Source organism: Orcinus orca, chromosome 9 (genome assembly GCF_937001465.1).
Source record: "Orcinus orca chromosome 9, mOrcOrc1.1, whole genome shotgun sequence".
In the NCBI taxonomy this organism is placed as follows: Eukaryota; Metazoa; Chordata; class Mammalia; order Artiodactyla; family Delphinidae; genus Orcinus; species Orcinus orca.
The window spans coordinates 15213850-15230982 of record NC_064567.1 but is presented as its reverse complement, the minus strand read 5'-3'; the positions used below and the strand labels follow the sequence as shown (position 1 = coordinate 15230982).

Genomic DNA, 17133 nt, shown 5'->3' with positions numbered 1-17133 from the left:
ATATCCTGGGCAACCCAGTGGTGGAAGGGTAAGGAAACCTGCACCTGAGATCTCCAGGGCCCTCCCAGTGCATATTCTTCTCCTGCTATTATAATATATAATATATATAGCTATAATATTGCTATATTATATTTGTTGCCTGTAACATGAGCATAAATTGAGTCCTGTGAATCCTTTCAGTAATTAAACAGTCAAACATAATAATGCACCTTTTGGTAACCCTAATTTAATTTTGTTCATTTATAGTTCATATTTAAACACAAAAACTAGAGGTTGTCAAGCAAGTTATATGCCCGGATGCAAATTCACTCATGGCATATGGGCCTCTTCCAAAAGAGAATTCACTTCAGATAACAATTACCTGGGCCAGCCTGCCAGTTAGCATGAAATAAAAGAGCAAATATTGATCCAATCACTATTTTCTACTATGCTTTGATCATTCTTTGCTTATTTTTAAGGTAGATTAAGACTTTTTCTGCCAGACTATTATTAAAGAACTTTGAAGAATTTTGCCTTTTACTCAAAAACTTCATTATCTTTATCCTTAATCTTTACAAAAATGTAGAGAAAGCCAAGGAATTCTAAAACTGAAAATTGTCAAAGTTCTCAGAGACTGGAATTTCCACATCTCAAGGTACCCCCATTAGTCTTAATGACATGGGCTATAACTCCCTTTATGAGTTAATAACAGCCCACTCTGTGCATTTAGAAGTTTCACTCTAATCCTAGTCTTTGCCTTACTGCAAACTGATATTAGTAATCTTATCATTAAACAGGTATGAGTGGCTTTTCCAAATTAATCACAGAAGCAATCTCTGAATGACCTGAAATCTGAAGATTGAGTCTTCTGGAAAAGAAAATAAAGGGAGATTTGCCTTGGCTCCAACAAATAGGACCTTATCAGGTACTGCTAATAATTAACACAGTAATGAAACTCTAGGGTAGTGATCCTTGGATTCATATTTTCAATTAAAAGCAATACATCATTTTCTCTAAATCATCGGACTTCCATTTCATTGGTAGACCTCAAGCTGAGAGTTCTTTGAAATCTCCCAGAAGTAGACGGTCCCCCAAAATAACAGTTGACTCAAAACCCTCAGCTGAAACTAATTACACAAAGTAGACAGTTTCTGCTCAAATCTCTGTAACAGTATTCATTTTCAGAGAACTCAACACCCTTTTTCTTTGGGTTTGTTTTCTACATTGACGCTGCCTGGTAAATGACTAAAGGGTTCTCAGTACGGTTTTCTACAATTTCATTTTCTTCCTTCTAAACCCCTAGGGTCTTTTTGTGCCATTTAAAGACAGACAAAACATTCTCATGCATTTTCCTCAGACCATAATCACTGCTATAAGTCTAATTGCTGGATCAATACCCACTTGACCCTGCTGAAAAAAATTAATAGGTGTTTTTAAAAACATTTTCAAAACAGACTTCCTTATGCAGATTTCTTCTGGTCCTAAAAGTTCTCTCACATCATAAATCCCAACCTTCAACCTTGTAAAAATTGGACTATACACATCAAGAGAATGATTCTTGTAAGATCATTAAACCCTGCCAACCAAACCTAGTTTACTGAGAAGCAGGAACCACCCTCACTGCAATAGTCAGTTTGCTCTCTTCAGAGTCACTGTATCCTGCTTTGAAGGAATTGTTTAACTTAACATATTGTTTAAGTATCAATATATAAAGAGTATCAGTATCAGTATCAATATATAAAGAGTAACTCCAACCATTTCTCAAAAGAAAAGCAATCCAATATGTAAATTCACATCAATTTAGTCAGCATGTGTGATAAATTAAAAATTAATTTTAGGAATAAGTGAGGGTTCTAGCTCCACTAAGATGAAGTAAGCATATTCTACCCTGACTCTCCCACTGAATACAGCTATAAAACATGAAATAGGATGGGAGGAAGTTAGTTCTGGACTCTGAAAAGTAAATAGTAGCAGGTGGATTAGGAAAGAAGAACAAAACTCAAGTGTCACTGGGCTCTCTCAGTATCACCCTGCCAACCAGTTAGTGGGCACCAGAGTGCAGACAGAACTTCAGGAGAAGACCTCTAGTTCTGACGTGAGAGAGAAACTCATAATACTTAGAGAATCTGAAAATCCCCTACTTTCCCCTACTTTTTTGCCTCTTTTTCTTTCCCCTCTATTAACTTGTGACCTAGTTCCCAAGAAATTCCATGGTAGGCGTTGTAGCATTCTCAGGTAATACAGGCCAGCAGGATCCAAAACTATGCAGAAGGGAAAGCTTCCTCTTTTTTCAGGGGAGCTGCAGTTCCAAGAGAGTGGATCCAACCTCTCTTGCCTTTATACTGTCTCTATAGTCTCTTGTCACATGGCCCTAGATTCAGGTGCAGTTGTGGAAGCACACAATAGAGCAGCGGGGTAACCAAAGCTTTCTAGATAGAAGACCAAAAATAGAACATTAAGGAACTAGAATGTAACCAAGAGATTGCAGTGAGGGAAGAATTTGGGAAAGTGACGCCATAAAGTTGTTTATGAACTACCCTGGGCTCACCCTTAAACTGTGTATGCTTGGATCAGATACTATTCGTTATATCAAATATTTTGAGAAATGAACTATATAGATACACCACTGCCTAAGTCCCAGATTTGCCATCAGGTGGTATACATGCAAGATAAATCCAAAGATCACTGCAAAATCTGAGAAATGAACCATAGTTCACAGAGGCAGGGGAACCTTGTGGCCTAAACCTAACCAGGTCGACTGCCTTCTGAAACAAAAATATCAACATTTTACAGGATATAAATAGGACCCAATGTCTTAAGACCTCATTTTCAAAAACTCTTCAATATAATCTAAATTTACATTGCAAGTGAATAACAAGGAAAATATAAATTTATGTAGGGTAAAACCAAAAGATGTCAATGCCAAGATGTCATAGAGATTGTAATTATCTGGCAAAGATGTTAAAGCAGCTATTACAAGAGTGCCTTACCAAAAATCAAGAACAGTCTTGAAGCCAGTGAAAGAATAGAGAGTCTCAACAAAGAAATATTTTTTTAAAAGAATGATCAAATAGTAATTTTAGAAATGAAAAACATAACATAAAAAACTCTTTGAAGCGGAGCAACAAGAACTTTCATGCATCGTTGGTGGGAACGCCACTTTGGAAGACAGGTTGGCAGTTTCGTACAAAACTAAACAATTATTCTTACAGCATGATCCAGCAATCGTGCTCCTTAGAGTTTAACCAAAGGAGTTGAAATTTTATGTCCACACAATAACCTGCACACAAATGTATATAGCAGCTTTATTCATAATTGCCAAAACTTGGGCTCAACCAAGATGTCCTTCAGTAGGTGAATGGAAAAAGAAACTGTGGGGACTTCCCTGGTGGTGCAGTGGTTAAGAATCTGCCTGCCAATGCAGTGGACATGGGTTCGAACCCTGGTCCGGGAAGATCCCACATGCCACGGAGCAACTAAGACCGTGGGCCACAACTACTGAGCCTCCGCTCTAGAGCCCGTGAGACACAACTACTGAAGCCCACATGCCACAACTACTGAAGCCCACGCGCCTAGGGCCTGTGCTCCGCAACAAGAGAAGCCACTGCAATGAGAAGCCCACACACCACAACAAAGAGTAGCCCCCGCTCGCCGCAACTAGAGAAAGCCCGTGGGCGGTAACAAAGACCCAACGCAGCCAAAAATAAATATAAATAAATAAATTTATTAAAAGAAAAAAAAGAAGCTGTGGTCCATCCAGACAATGGAATATAATTCACTGATAAAAAGAAATGTGGTATCAAGCGATGAACAGACATGAAGGGTGGGGGAGACGTGGAGCAACCTTATATGCATATTACTAAGTGAAAGAAGCCAATCTGAAAAGCTATGATTCCAACTATATGACACTCTGGAAAAGACAAAACTTCAGACACAGTAAAAAGATCCGTGGAAGCCAGGGATTAGGAAGGAAGGAGGGGTGAGTAAGCAGACCACAGTGGATTTTTAGGGCAGGGAAACTATTCTGTATGATACTGTAATGGTGGACACATGATATTATACATTTTTCAAAACTCATAGAATGTATAACACCAAGAGTCAACCCTGATGTAAACCATGGACTTTGCTGTAAAGCATGGACTTTGGTGGCTAGTGATGTGTCAGTATAGGTTCATCAGTTGTAACAAGTGTACCACTCTGGTGGGTATGTTGATAGTGGGAGAAGCATATGGAGGAGCAAAGAGTACACGCGAACTCTTGTAGTTTCTGCTCGATTTTGCTGTGAACCTAAAACTTCTCTAAAAAATAAACTCGGGCTTCCCTGATGGTGCAGTGGTTGAGAGTCCACCTGCTGATGCAAGGGACATGGGTTCATGCCCCGGTCTGGGAGGATCCCACATGCCGTGGAACGGCTGGGCCCGTGAGCCATAGCCGCTGAGCCTGCGTGTCCGGAGCCTGTGCTCCGCAACGGGAGAGGCCACAGCAGTGAGAGGCCCGCGTACCGCAAAAAAAATAAATAAATAAAGTTGATTTAAGAAAAAAAAGGAACTCAGTGAATGAGTTCAGTATCAGAATGGAGGAGAGAAGAAAGAAGACAGAGGAAAGATGAAGTGAACTTGAATATAAGTCAAGAGAAATAATCCAATCTCAAAACAGAGAAATTTGGGCTTCCCTGGTGGCGCAGTGGTTGGGAGTCCGCCTGCCAATGCGGGGGACGCGGGGGACGCGGGTTCGTGCCCCGGTCCCGGGAAGATCCCACATGCCGTGGAGCGGGCCGCTGAGCCTGTGCTCCGCAACGGGAGGGGCCACAGCGGTGAGAGGCCCGCGTACAGCAAAAAAAAACCAAAAAAAAAACAGAAATTTTAAAAGATTTTTAAAAAATGAATAGAGGAAAATAGGAGAGTAGGGAACTCCAGAGCTCTGTCCCTTTACAAAAAAAATGATGAGCTGGCAAAAGCTGTCAGCATCATTTTTTTGCAGAACTCTGGAGTCTAGTCAAAAACCTACAACCAGGGGAAAGCTTGATGAAGAGAGAAGCTGTTGCTTTGCAGTAAGAGACAGCTGTGGTGATTTAAATTGCCTACGTCCCACATGCTATACCCCTATTTGGTGCCAGCCACCAGGACTGCACCCACATTCCTGGTGCAGGAGGCTAGTGCCAGAGGGAGCAATGCAGAATTTCTCGAAGAATTCTCTAAGAATTGTGGTTGTAAGTTCCAGCCCATCCGGTGCCTGTCTGAAGGGCTTGCCTTTATTTTGCCTGACTCAAGCATTTCTAGGGCTAAGGTGACAGCCTAGGAGGCTTTTGCTATATGCATTTAAAGGCAGAAATATTGGTTGTGGCAGCCTCGGGCTAGGGATAACAGTTGGGACAAGCAACAAACAGACTGAAAACCCTGGGAAACAGCAGGCAGGGAAAAGAGATATGTGGGGGTAAAGGGGCCTTTAAAGGCTCCCATGTATACCAGGGAATCAGGTATACATAGTGTCAGGGGTGGATACATGCTCAAAGAAGGCCTGAGAAGACTTCAAGCTTTTACCTCTGAGTGGCCTTCAGGCTCTGTGCAAGCTGTGAGTGAAGGCTAAGGCAGAATTGTAAGCAGCGTGGCTAAGCATTGAAGGAGTGCTCCAACATAGAACCAATCTGCAAAGACTGGGAGAGTATTTTCTTCTTTTCTTTCCTTTTCTTTTTCCATTGAAAGAAACTCTGTCAAAACACCAGGTGACCCCCAAGTTAATGGAACACAGACTTCACATCACAAACAATACAGACTTAACCAAAATAGTTTGGAGAAGTCACAAAACAAGCAAACAGCAACAGCCTACAACAAACAGCAAAAACAAACCCTGAAGAGGGGGGAAATCTGATTTCCAGAGTTGTCACATTTTAATATTAAAAATCTCCACGTTTAAACAACAGAAAATTGCAACGCATGCAAATAAACCGGGAAGTATGGCTCATTCACAGGGGGAAGGAAAGAAATTAATAGACACTGTCCATGAGGACACCTAGACATTTAGACTTACTAGACGGAAACATTAAATCAACTCTCTTAAATATGCTCAAAGAGCTAAAGGAAGTCATGGAGAAAGAACAAAGGAACCAGGAGAATATGTCTCACCAAATACAGAATATTAGTAGAAATTGTAGAAATGAAACAAATAGAAATTCTGGAGATAAAAGTACAGATAGATCAACTGACATCCAGTTTAAGAAGTGAAAAGAGAAAAGAAGGAAAGAAATGATCCAAACCTAACAGACCTATGAGACACCATCAAGTATACTGACATATACATACCCGGAGTCCCAGAAGGAGAAGAGAGGAAGAAACAAAAAGACTATTTGAAGAAATAATGGCCAAAAGTGTCCCAGATTAGATGAAAATCATAAATCTAAATATCCAAGAATCTCAATGAACTCCAAGAAGCATAAACTAAGAGAGATTCCCAGGAAAACACATAGTCAAATTGTCAAATCCCAAAGACAAAGGGAGAATCTAGAAAGCAGCAAGAGAGAAGTGATTCATCACATACAAGAGATACTGTGTGTAATTAATAGCCCATTTTTCTTTGGAAACTGAAAGCCAGAAGACAGTGGGAGGACATATATAAAGGACTGAAAGAAAAGAACTGTCCACCAATAATTGCATATCCGGCAAAACAAAACCAGAAAGAGCTCATTACTAGTAGACCTGTGCTACAAGAAATGCTAAAGGGAGTCCTCCAGGCTGAAATAAAAGGATAATTGAAGCCATATGAAGAGATAAGGAACACAACAGTAAATGTAGCTACATAGATAAATATAAAAACCAGTAATATTGTATGTCTGGTTTATAACTCCTTTTTTTCCCTACATGATTAAAAGATAAATAAAGCAATAATTATATATTTATGTTAATTGACCCACAATGTATAAACATGTAATTGGTAAAAATAACAACATAAAGGGGGGAGATGGAGTTTTAAAGGATCAGAGTTTTTATGTATTGGGTTGGCCAAAAAGTTAATTTGGGGTTTTCCGTAAGATGTTATGGAAAAACCCGAATGATCTTTTTGGCAAACCCAATACTACTGAAAGTATCTTGGTTCTAATTCAAACCTGATTCTTACAAAGTTAAAATGCTAATTGTAACCCCAGGGTAACCCTAGTATTACGGACTGTATTGTGTCTCCCCAAAATTCATATGTTGAAGCCCTAACTCCCAATGTGGATGGTATTTTAAGATGGGGCCTTTGGGAGGTAATTAGATGAGGTCATGAGGGTGAGGTCTTCATGATGAGATTTATACCCTTATAAGAAGAGACCAGAGTGTGCTTGTTCTCTCTCTCTCTTTTCCCCACCATGTGAAGACAGAAATAGAAGTAGGCCTTCTGCAAGCTAGGAAGAGAGCTCTCATCAGAAACTCATTGCCAGTATCTTGACCTTGACCTTGGACTTTTCAGTCTCCATAACTGTGAAAAATAAATGGCTGTTGCTGAAGCCACACAGTCTATGATATTTTGTTATAGCAGCCAAGCTGACTAAAACATCCAGGAAATAACCTTTTTTTAAGTATACAGAAAAGGAAACAAGATGGGAGTCAGAATAGTAAACTAGAAAAAAAAAATCACTCACAGAACGAGGCAGTAGTGAGGGATAAAAAGAAAATTGAGGAATAAAAAGAAAATAAGACATAGAGAAAACAAATAGCAAAATTGCAGAAGTAAATCCTTTCTTATCGATAATTACTTGAACTGTAAATGGATTGAACCCTCCAATTAAAAAGAAGAGATTGGAAGAATCGATTTTAAAAAATGATCCAAATATATGTTGTCTAAAAGAGACTTACTTTAAATCCAAGGACATAAATAGATTGAAAGTAAAAGGATGAAAAATAAATTCCATGCAATAAAAAAATGCCAAAAGAGACCTGGGGTGGATATACTAATATCAGACAACATGGACTTGAAGTCAATAATCGTGATGAGACAAAGAAGGACATTACATGTTGACAAAAGGGTCAATATATCAAGATATACCAATTATAAACATATATGCCTCTAACAAAAGAACCACAAAATATATGAAGCAAAAAACTGACATAATTGAAAGGAGAAATAGACAGTTTTACAGTAACAGTTAGAAACTTCAGTACCCCACTCTAAAGAATAGATAAAACAACAAGACAGAAGATCAGTTTAAAAATAGAGGACTTGAATGATGCTATGAACCAACTATATCTAAAAGACATCTAGAGAAGACCCTACCCAAAACAGCAGATTGCATATTTTTCTCAAGCACATGTGGAAAGTTCTCCATGATAGTCAGTATGTCAGACAACAAAAACAAATGAAGTCTCAATAAATACTAAATGATCGAAGCCATAAAAATCAATCCTATTTCTATGTATTAGCAATGTACAGTTGGAAACAGGATTTCTAAAATGCCATTTAGAATGGCTCTAAAAAAAATATATACCTATACTTAGGTATAAATCTAACAAAACAAATATAGGATGTGTATGGCTGAAAACTTCAAGATGCTGAAGAGCTAAATAAATGGAGAGAAATACTGTGTTCATGGATTCAAAGACTCAAAGGAGTAAAGATAAGAAATTGATCTACAGATTTAACTCAATTCAAAAAATTCTGGCAGGACTTTTGAAGACACAGACAAGCTGATTCTAACATTTATATAGAAAGTTAATAAATAAGAATAGCTAAGATACTTTTGGAAAAGAAGAATAAAGTTGGAGAAATTATACCATTTGATTTTAAGTCCTTTTATAAAGTTAGAATAATTTAAACAATGTGGTATCAGTAAAGGAAGAGACACATAAATCAATGAAACCAAGTAGAAAGTCCAAAAGTAGATTTACCCAAATATGACCTTTGATTTTTAACAGTAGTGCAAAAGAAATTCAGTGAAGAAAGCATAATTTTTTTCAACTAATGGAACTGGAACAATAGGATACCCTTACGTAAAACAAAACAAAACACCTCTACCTAAATATGCTAGATTATACAAAAATTTACTCAGAATGGATTATTGATCTAAATGGAAAAATGAAACTATATAAAACTTTTAGAAAAAAAATAGAATAAAACTTCTGTGACCTAGGGTTAGACAAAAAAGTTCTTTCACATGAAACTCTTAAAACAATACAAATAAATTGAATGTTATCAAAATTAAAATCTTTTGCTGCATGAAAGACACAGTCAAGAGAATGAAAAGACAAACTACATACTGAGAAAAAAATATTTGTAAACCATGTATTCAGTAGAGAACATGTATCAAGGATTTACCAAGAAATCTCAAAACTCAACACTACGAAGACAACCCCACTAAAAAATGGGCACTGAACCCCCATGTTTGAATAGGCACTTCATCACGAGGAGATATAGATGGCAAATAAGTATGTGAAAAAGTGTTCAACATCATTATCCACAATGCAAATTAAAATTAACAATGAGATACCATGACAAACCTATCGGAATGACTAAAATTATAAAATACCGACAATGCTAAGTGCTGTCAAAGATGCGGAAAAATAGCAATTCACACGCATTGCTAATGGGGATGCAAAATGATATAATCATTCTGAAAAGCAGTTTGGCAGCTTCCTACAAAGTTAAACACACCACGTGACCCAGCAATCCCACTCCTGGGTATTTAGCCAAGAGAAATGAAAACTAATATTCATGCAAAAACCTGTACACAAATATTTATAGCAGCGGTATTCACAGTCATCAAAAACTGGAAACAAACCAATGTCCTTCAAATAGAGAAACAAACTGTGGCACATATATATAATGTATATAGACATTACTACTCAGCAATTAAAAACAAATAAGCTATTGATACAAACAACAACCTGGATGAATCTCAAAGGTGTTATGCTGAGTGAAAGAAGCCAATCTCTAAAGGTCACATACTATATGGTTCAATTCACATGATATTCTCAAAAGATAAAACTATAGCAACGGAAAACAGATAATGATTTTTATGAGTTGCTGGTGGGGGAGCTTTTGATTAAAGACAAATACCATGAAGGAGTTCTTCGGGTTATAGAATTTTTCAATATCCCAATTGTGATGGCAGTTACACAGATCTGTACATGTGCTAAAATTCATAGAGCTAAACACCAAAAAAGTCAAAAATAAGAAAAATAAACATATATAGCCAACGTCTTAGCACACAAAGGTGCACAATAAGTGTTTGTTGGATCGAATTACAAACAATGTTGAAGATCACTACTGCCCATGTTTCACCCTGCCCCAACATAGTTGAAATTATTGTGTCCACTGGCTGATTATGTGTGTGTAAGCAAGAATGAGGTTGTTCTGGAGAGAAGACAAGTCAGTTAGAGACAAACTTCAGGATACTTTCACCATCATGGACACAGTTATCTTTAAGGTCACCAGGTCCAAAACTCTCATACACAACACAATCCTTTGGAGGAAGACTATAATAAACATGTGTTAATTGTTTCACTAACTGCTACTCCTTTCCTTTTTCTTAATATCTCCAGAATCTCCCCAGGTGGGATTAAGCCCAACCCCAAATTTAAAAATGGCTTCTAATTACATTAAAGCAATCAGTCTTTTATTTTCTTTGACCCCTGTGATTGACTTAGTGATTGGCTCCAGGAACTAAGAAAGGCAATTGAGGCCAACTGGACACTATTTCTGGATTACTGTGTGAGCTATGACATAAAATCCCTTTTTTTGTTGGGTTTGAGCCTGCAACCATGTCACTCTAAGGACTGGTTACCATCTTTCAGTGATAAAGAGAAAATCCACTGAGAGAGCAAGGAGGCAGAGAAATGAACTGAGAGTGAAAAACTGGTTCCCGGCCATAACATTTTCCCCTCCAGTCCAGTTTCCCACTTAACTAGGTGATAAAAATACCAGACCCCTTCCCAGTCCTGCTAGCCCAAATCTCTAGGGAAGTCCTGGAAAACTTAGTCACACCTGGAGCTAGCTCTAAGGTTGGAGTTTTCAGGAATATAGACCAATAAATTTCTTTTATTATTTCAGAGAATTTGTGATAGGTCTGTTACTTACCAACCAAAGCATCCTAGCTGACAGAAGCCAGCTAGATTTGTTTCCTTTTATTTTTAAAATCATTTCTTTGCGGGGAAGTAAGCATAAGATCAAAATGGGATATTATTTACATGCCTCTGATAAGTTCAAAGGACAACCTCAATTAGGATTTCCAGAACAACCTGAAAAAAAAAAACAGGTTGAGAAATCTCTCTTCCCTCCCACTGCTCCTCCCTCTGGCTCTCCTTTCTTTGATTAAATAGGCATTAGGACACCTTTTCAAAAAGGCTTTTCTGTGGTGTTCAGAAGCATTTCTAGAAATTGAAACCTCAGACTTTCCAAGATGTACCTCAGTGCTGCATATCACCGCATACCTCTAAGTGATGGAAACAGCATTCCTATCATCGGTCTTGGTACCTACTCAGAACCTAGATTGGTAAGCTTATCTCTCTCTGTTTTTTTTTTTTTTTAATTAACACTTGCCTAAAGGATAATCTGTAATTCATTTTGAATGGATTTCATTGATTTAATTATTGTAATAATGAATGCAACCTTGAAGGACTGCTGTTTGGCTGAATAAGTACTGAGCCAATGGTTAAACTAAATCAGTTTATGATTTTAAAGTATCTTGGCTTAAAGAATGGGACCTTTCTGCTTCCTTGACTAAAATTCAGCCTGAATGCTGGTTATAAGGTTGAACTGAAGTACGTAAAATTTCTGAGTTTATGATTTTTTTAAGTTCATATTTGAGAAGTTTTAGTTCAGTCCAACAAAACATTTAGTGAAAACCTACCATGTATGAAGCACTAGGCTATAGAAGCTTCAAATATGAAGAGAATAGTGTCTCTGCTGTCTAGGGATTAAAAATCTAACAGAGGAGACAGACTCTAATAACTAATTAATCATAGAACAATGAAGAGTAAATGCTGTCTGAGAATTTTAAACAGTATCTCTCTGAAAACACAGGAAAGGGAATAGTTAGATTTGACCATGAGGACTGAAGTGGGTTTCCATTAAAACACAGAAAAGCTTCTACTTGTAAGAAAAATATCTTTCTGCTTTCCACATTGCAATTCCACATTTAATGCTAATTACCAGAATAAACAGTGGTTATATCTAGAAATGCTACTGAAATTTGAATGATCATGTGTGAATGAACTCTGTTAAACTAAGTATAAGTTAGCTAGGCAGAGAAGCAGAGCTGAGGCAGGACATTGTAGGCAGAAAGAGAAGCACAGAGGCACAAGGATATGAATCTGATTATGTCATGCCTCTGCCTGACACGGTTAAGTGTTAAAAAAATTTTAGCTATTATTATTGTATGCATTTACATCTCCATATCCTCTGATACACACACACACATATATATATATAAATATATATATATATATACACACACATACATATATATATATACACACACATACATATATATATATATATATATATATATATATATATATATATATATATATCTCCTTTCATTCACTTGACAAGGATTACCTGAACACCCAGCACGCATACTATACTGGGAATATAAAGCTGAACAAGACATGGTCTCTTTCCTGATGGATTTTACATCTTACAGGGAAGATTGCACAGAAAATTTTAGCTATTATTATTGTAGTACTCTTTGTAGTACTTTATAGTACATGCATTTTCTAATTTAATCCTCACAACATTATGAGAGAGATACCATTTTACAGATGAGAAAACTGAAGCATGGCAAGATAAAGTAAAATGTCCCAAACTTATAATGGTGAGGAAGAGAACTGGAATTTGAACCAATGCAGTTTTGGCCCAGGTCCTATCCTCTGAGTCCCTATACTATATTACCTGTTATAAATGTATGTTATGTCAATGCAGCTGCATATTTCTATGACTTTCTATATATATTTCTATATATGAAAGTTTCTAGGAATATATATCCAGAAAGTACCTAGGATGGATGGATAGATAGATAGATAGATAGAATGATACATCTAGGATATGAATCTAATTATGTCATGCCTCTACTCATTTCAATGACTATCAATTATATGGCTCCTTGCTTGCACATCTATCATTCTATCTATCTCTCTGTCTCTCTATCTGTCTCCTGGAACTCAGTGGGGCTCAAAGTGCTGCATCTACCAATAAATATTATTAAGTGCCTGCTATGTGTCTAGTAATATTAAATGCTACAGGATGGAGACATTCCAAAGCATTCATGTGTCATTTCCCAAAAAGAGTTGTAACTCACTTCAGAAGATAAGACATTACTGCAGTTAGAGAATATGGCATTCGAGGAATATTATTAGAAATGAAGATTGTGCATGCACAAACCACATTTGTGATCAGAAATACAGAACTAAAGGTATGTCTCACAAAATTGGAAACTCTAATGTGAAGAAAAATGCCCACCATGGAAGATTTGGGGGAGGGGTATAGGCAGAGCTAGGTTGAAGGGGAGACGGGGAGTGGGGAGGGTGGAGTATCTCCTAGCTGGAACACTCAGCAGTTTCTGTTCAAAGCCATACAACTGACAACTCCCTCACCATCTACCCAGGGCTGATGAGACAGACACTAGGAGTACCCATGCCCAAGTCGGTCACCAGGAAATAAAAGTACCGAATTAGATTTAACGTCAGAATCTTAGTCCTAGAGATGAAATCTGATGCCAAAATTCAGTCTTCTCTCCTCAGCGTGCCTGAGGTGCTTTTCAAAACCTTTCATTCCACAAGAGATGGAAGGAGAATGACAGGCTGAGGTAACTCATTAACTGAAATGCTTCACATTTCATGTATATAATCAAGTCAGTCAATATTTGTCCTGGGATCCTGTTCCATTTTGATACAGAAGTTAGCAGGCGCCAGGGGAAGATTTAGGCTTGTCTTCAGGGGGAGTCGGGGTAAGAGCAGAGATGAAAGGCTGAGATAAGGAAGACTAACAATAACCTCTCCTCCAGCATCTGCCCATTTGAGACTCCACTGTCACACACGTGACGATAGGAACTGTAGAACAGCAGCCCGGAGGAACATTATTGTGCAGCTGTGTGAGTCCAACCAGCCTAGCTTCTCCTGACTTACAAAGATTTTTTTTCTCTTAATATGCCCAACTTTCTTATTAAGGTGTTTCATGCCTGTGGAGTCAGGGAATTTGAGATGGAACCAGCATTTAGTAGCACCAGGCACTCTGTGCATTTCCTCACTTGACAATCACTAACTAATGAAAACTGAACTGTACAAATTATCTATGCACCATTTCCCTAGGACAGAGTCCCAGAATATTTTCATACAGGGATGAAATAGTCTATAATAGCCTCCCAGCAAGTCTCCCTTCTTCCTGTCTCTCTCCCTATATCGCTGTCTGAGAAAGTCCGATAGACAAGAGTTTTGAATCTTGTTCGTTTTTCTGCTTTGATAGAAATTAATTTGGTTTTTATGTGTATCAGCCCATGAGTTAATAACCAGTATTTATCAAAAACTTCAAGTAAAACTCAAGAATGTTACCAAGTGTGCAAATGACACAAATCTGAGACCAATGGTAAATATTTTGGAAAATGGGCAATAATTCAGTTCAATAAATATTTATTGTGTGCCTACCATGTATGAGGCATTTTTCTAGGTAACACAGGGATTGAAACAGTGGACTAGAAACAAGGGATTTGAAATCCGTGAGTGACTGAAGGCAGAAAAAATAAATACACTTATAAATAAAATATAAAGAAAAGCTGAAGTGCTTGTCCAAAGATGAAAGTAACAGTGAACAAATCTAGTTATGGGGTAGATCATGAAACACCAAGCTATAGGGCAGGAGCAGCCTAGATTGGGGTTGTAACTGATCCAGTATCCCTTCCTGGGTGGCTCTGGTTAAGATTTCTATAGCTGTAAACAGTTTTCACACTCTGAAGAGTGAGCCAAAGGCTTTGTATGTGGGGCAAAGGAGAGGTGAAGTCCAATCTCTTGAGTACTAAGGAGGAGGCTGAAACATCAAGGGGCCACTGTGATGCAATTTTGTAGTAGGGAAGAGAGATTGGTGTCAATTCTGAATACATGGGCAAGTGAGAATTTATAACCAAGGTGCAGGGTTGGAATCTGTGGGTAGAAAATTACTAAGAGGAAACATCAGGAATACGGGGCCATTCTGGCTAAACTGACCTAACAGGATTCTTGCTGAAGACAGGGTGGGGTGACTAGACATCTCCTGGGGCATGGTGGAGGAGGAGGAACCTGATTTGATATCAAGCGTGATCAGATATGGAGGGTGAGAGGTTGTGGTTAAACTGACTTAGCAGGATTCTTGCTAAGCTTGGACAGAGCAGAGATGAGTATGAAAGTCCATGTTGGAAAAGAGTTCAAAAGAACCTGATTAGAGTTTGGTCCATGAAAGAATCTTTGTCAGAGTTGAGGATGTTCCCACAATCTCTACCTAAAGGGACCAGGGACCAGGCAGGAACCGTAAATAAGTGGCCCTAGAGAGCCAAGTCTATTTCTCAGTTTTGTTCTGCTTTCCCATTTTGATAGTAGATACAAGTGCAAGAAATGCTTTCTTCTTCTTTGCTACAAAACAAAAACAAAAAAACACAAAAAACATGTGCAGGTAACACTTAGGAGACGATTGATGGTACAAAACACAATAAACAGAGTACCAGGGATTCCACTCACCATTCTAAATGAAGATGGTAATTTCTCCACTACAGCTAATTGTCATGCATAAACAAAAGTCCAGTGTGGCCTGATCTTCTCACATTTTTCAAAGAATATTGTAAAGTAATTAATAATTTTTAAGTAATGGCAACACTTATATTTTTGTAAAACGCTATATGAGCTAGTATTTTAAGAGTTAAAGAAAATAACTCAGCTGGTGTTTGTTTTTACTTTTAGTAGAGTGTGTATCCTGAGTTCTTTGCAGTACCTGTGACCCCTTCACACTCACACTCCTGCCACAGAAGCCTTGGCTCTTAGAAAGCAAATACCAAGAACTGACTTCTGCATTTTATATCATTCCTCTCCAGAGGCAATGAATGCTGCACATCAAGCTACAAAAAATGGTTTGCCGGGGAGGGGGGGGGTTGGGGGGGTAGATGGTAACAAAAAAATACCAGGGAGAAAAAAGTAGGTTCATATTTCAAAGCTATTACCCTGCCAACGTTAAAACGAATTAAAATGAGAAGAGGCAAAATACATAGAGATCAAGTGAGATGGCTTCTCTAATAAATCAGGCAAAAAATAATAAGAACTTAAACTTGGTCGGTGGCTGTGAAGCAAATAATTTGGCTGGGGCCTAAAAAAGAAGTAACTTGGCTGAAGGATACAAATCATGGGGTAGACTCTACAAAGCTTGGCAACCAATTGGAACCAAACAAAGGAGAACAAATAGTAGGTCCAAGGCCACAAATGGATGTTTCATGCCCAGGTTACTACATTCTTTGGATCTAAAGTTTTGAACTTATTTGAGTCACTTACCTTTTATTTTTGATCTACTTCCTTATTTTTTTAACATTTAAAATTTTGAAATATATAGAAGGGTGAACACTTTTAAAGCTAACATCTGAGTAACCACCACACAGATCCAAAATTAGAATATACCAACCCCCAGAAACCCTCTGTGTCCCCTTCCCAATTCAAAACCATCTCTCCCTCAAGAGGTAATTTATCTTCTAACTTTCATGGCAATTATTTTCTTGCTTTTTTCTAAAGGTCATATAACTTTTTTCAGGTAGATTGCCTATCTCCTCTTCATTTAGTTGTTCTTGTGGGGTTTTTTCTTGTTGCTTCATTTGCAACATATTTCTCTGTGTTCTCATTTTGTCTGACTTTCTGTGTTCATGGTCTTCTTTCCACAGTCTGCAGGATCATAGTTCCTCTTGCTTCTGGTGTCTGACCCCTGGTGGGTGAGGTTGGTCCAGGGGCTTGTGCAGGCTTCCTGTTGGGAGAGACTGGTGCCTGCCCTCTGGTGGGTGGAGCTGGGTCGTGTCCCTCTGATGGGCAGGGCCATGTCCATGTCAAGGGGTGTGTGAGCTCAGTACAACTTTAGGCAGCCTGTCTTCTGATGGGTGGGGCTGTGTTCCTATCTTGTTGGTTGTTTGGTGTGAGGCTTTCCAGCACTAGAGTGGGCAGGTTATTGAGTGGGGCCGGGTCTTAGTGC

At 38.2% G+C, this 17133-nt stretch overlaps 1 protein-coding gene across 18 annotated transcripts in view; it reads left to right on the top strand.

The window, feature by feature from the left end:
* AKR1D1 (aldo-keto reductase family 1 member D1) overlaps positions 1-17133 on the top strand; it is a 98073-nt gene that overhangs the window by 40157 nt on the left and 40783 nt on the right. For 8 of the 18 annotated variants that reach the window (XR_007479366.1, XR_007479364.1, XR_007479365.1 and 5 more), the window contains exon 1: positions 11256-11440. The exons of 6 other annotated variants lie outside the window; for them this stretch is intronic. Coding sequence is in view for 5 of the 12 variants with exons in the window: in XM_004272158.3 (XP_004272206.1) it covers positions 11348-11440 (93 nt within the window). In the remaining 7 variants the exon portion in view is untranslated. Of the gene's footprint in view, positions 1-11252; positions 11441-17133 lie in introns of those variants that run through there. 4 more of the 18 variants (XM_049715102.1, XM_033432381.2, XM_049715104.1 and 1 more) reach the window with 3 other exon arrangements.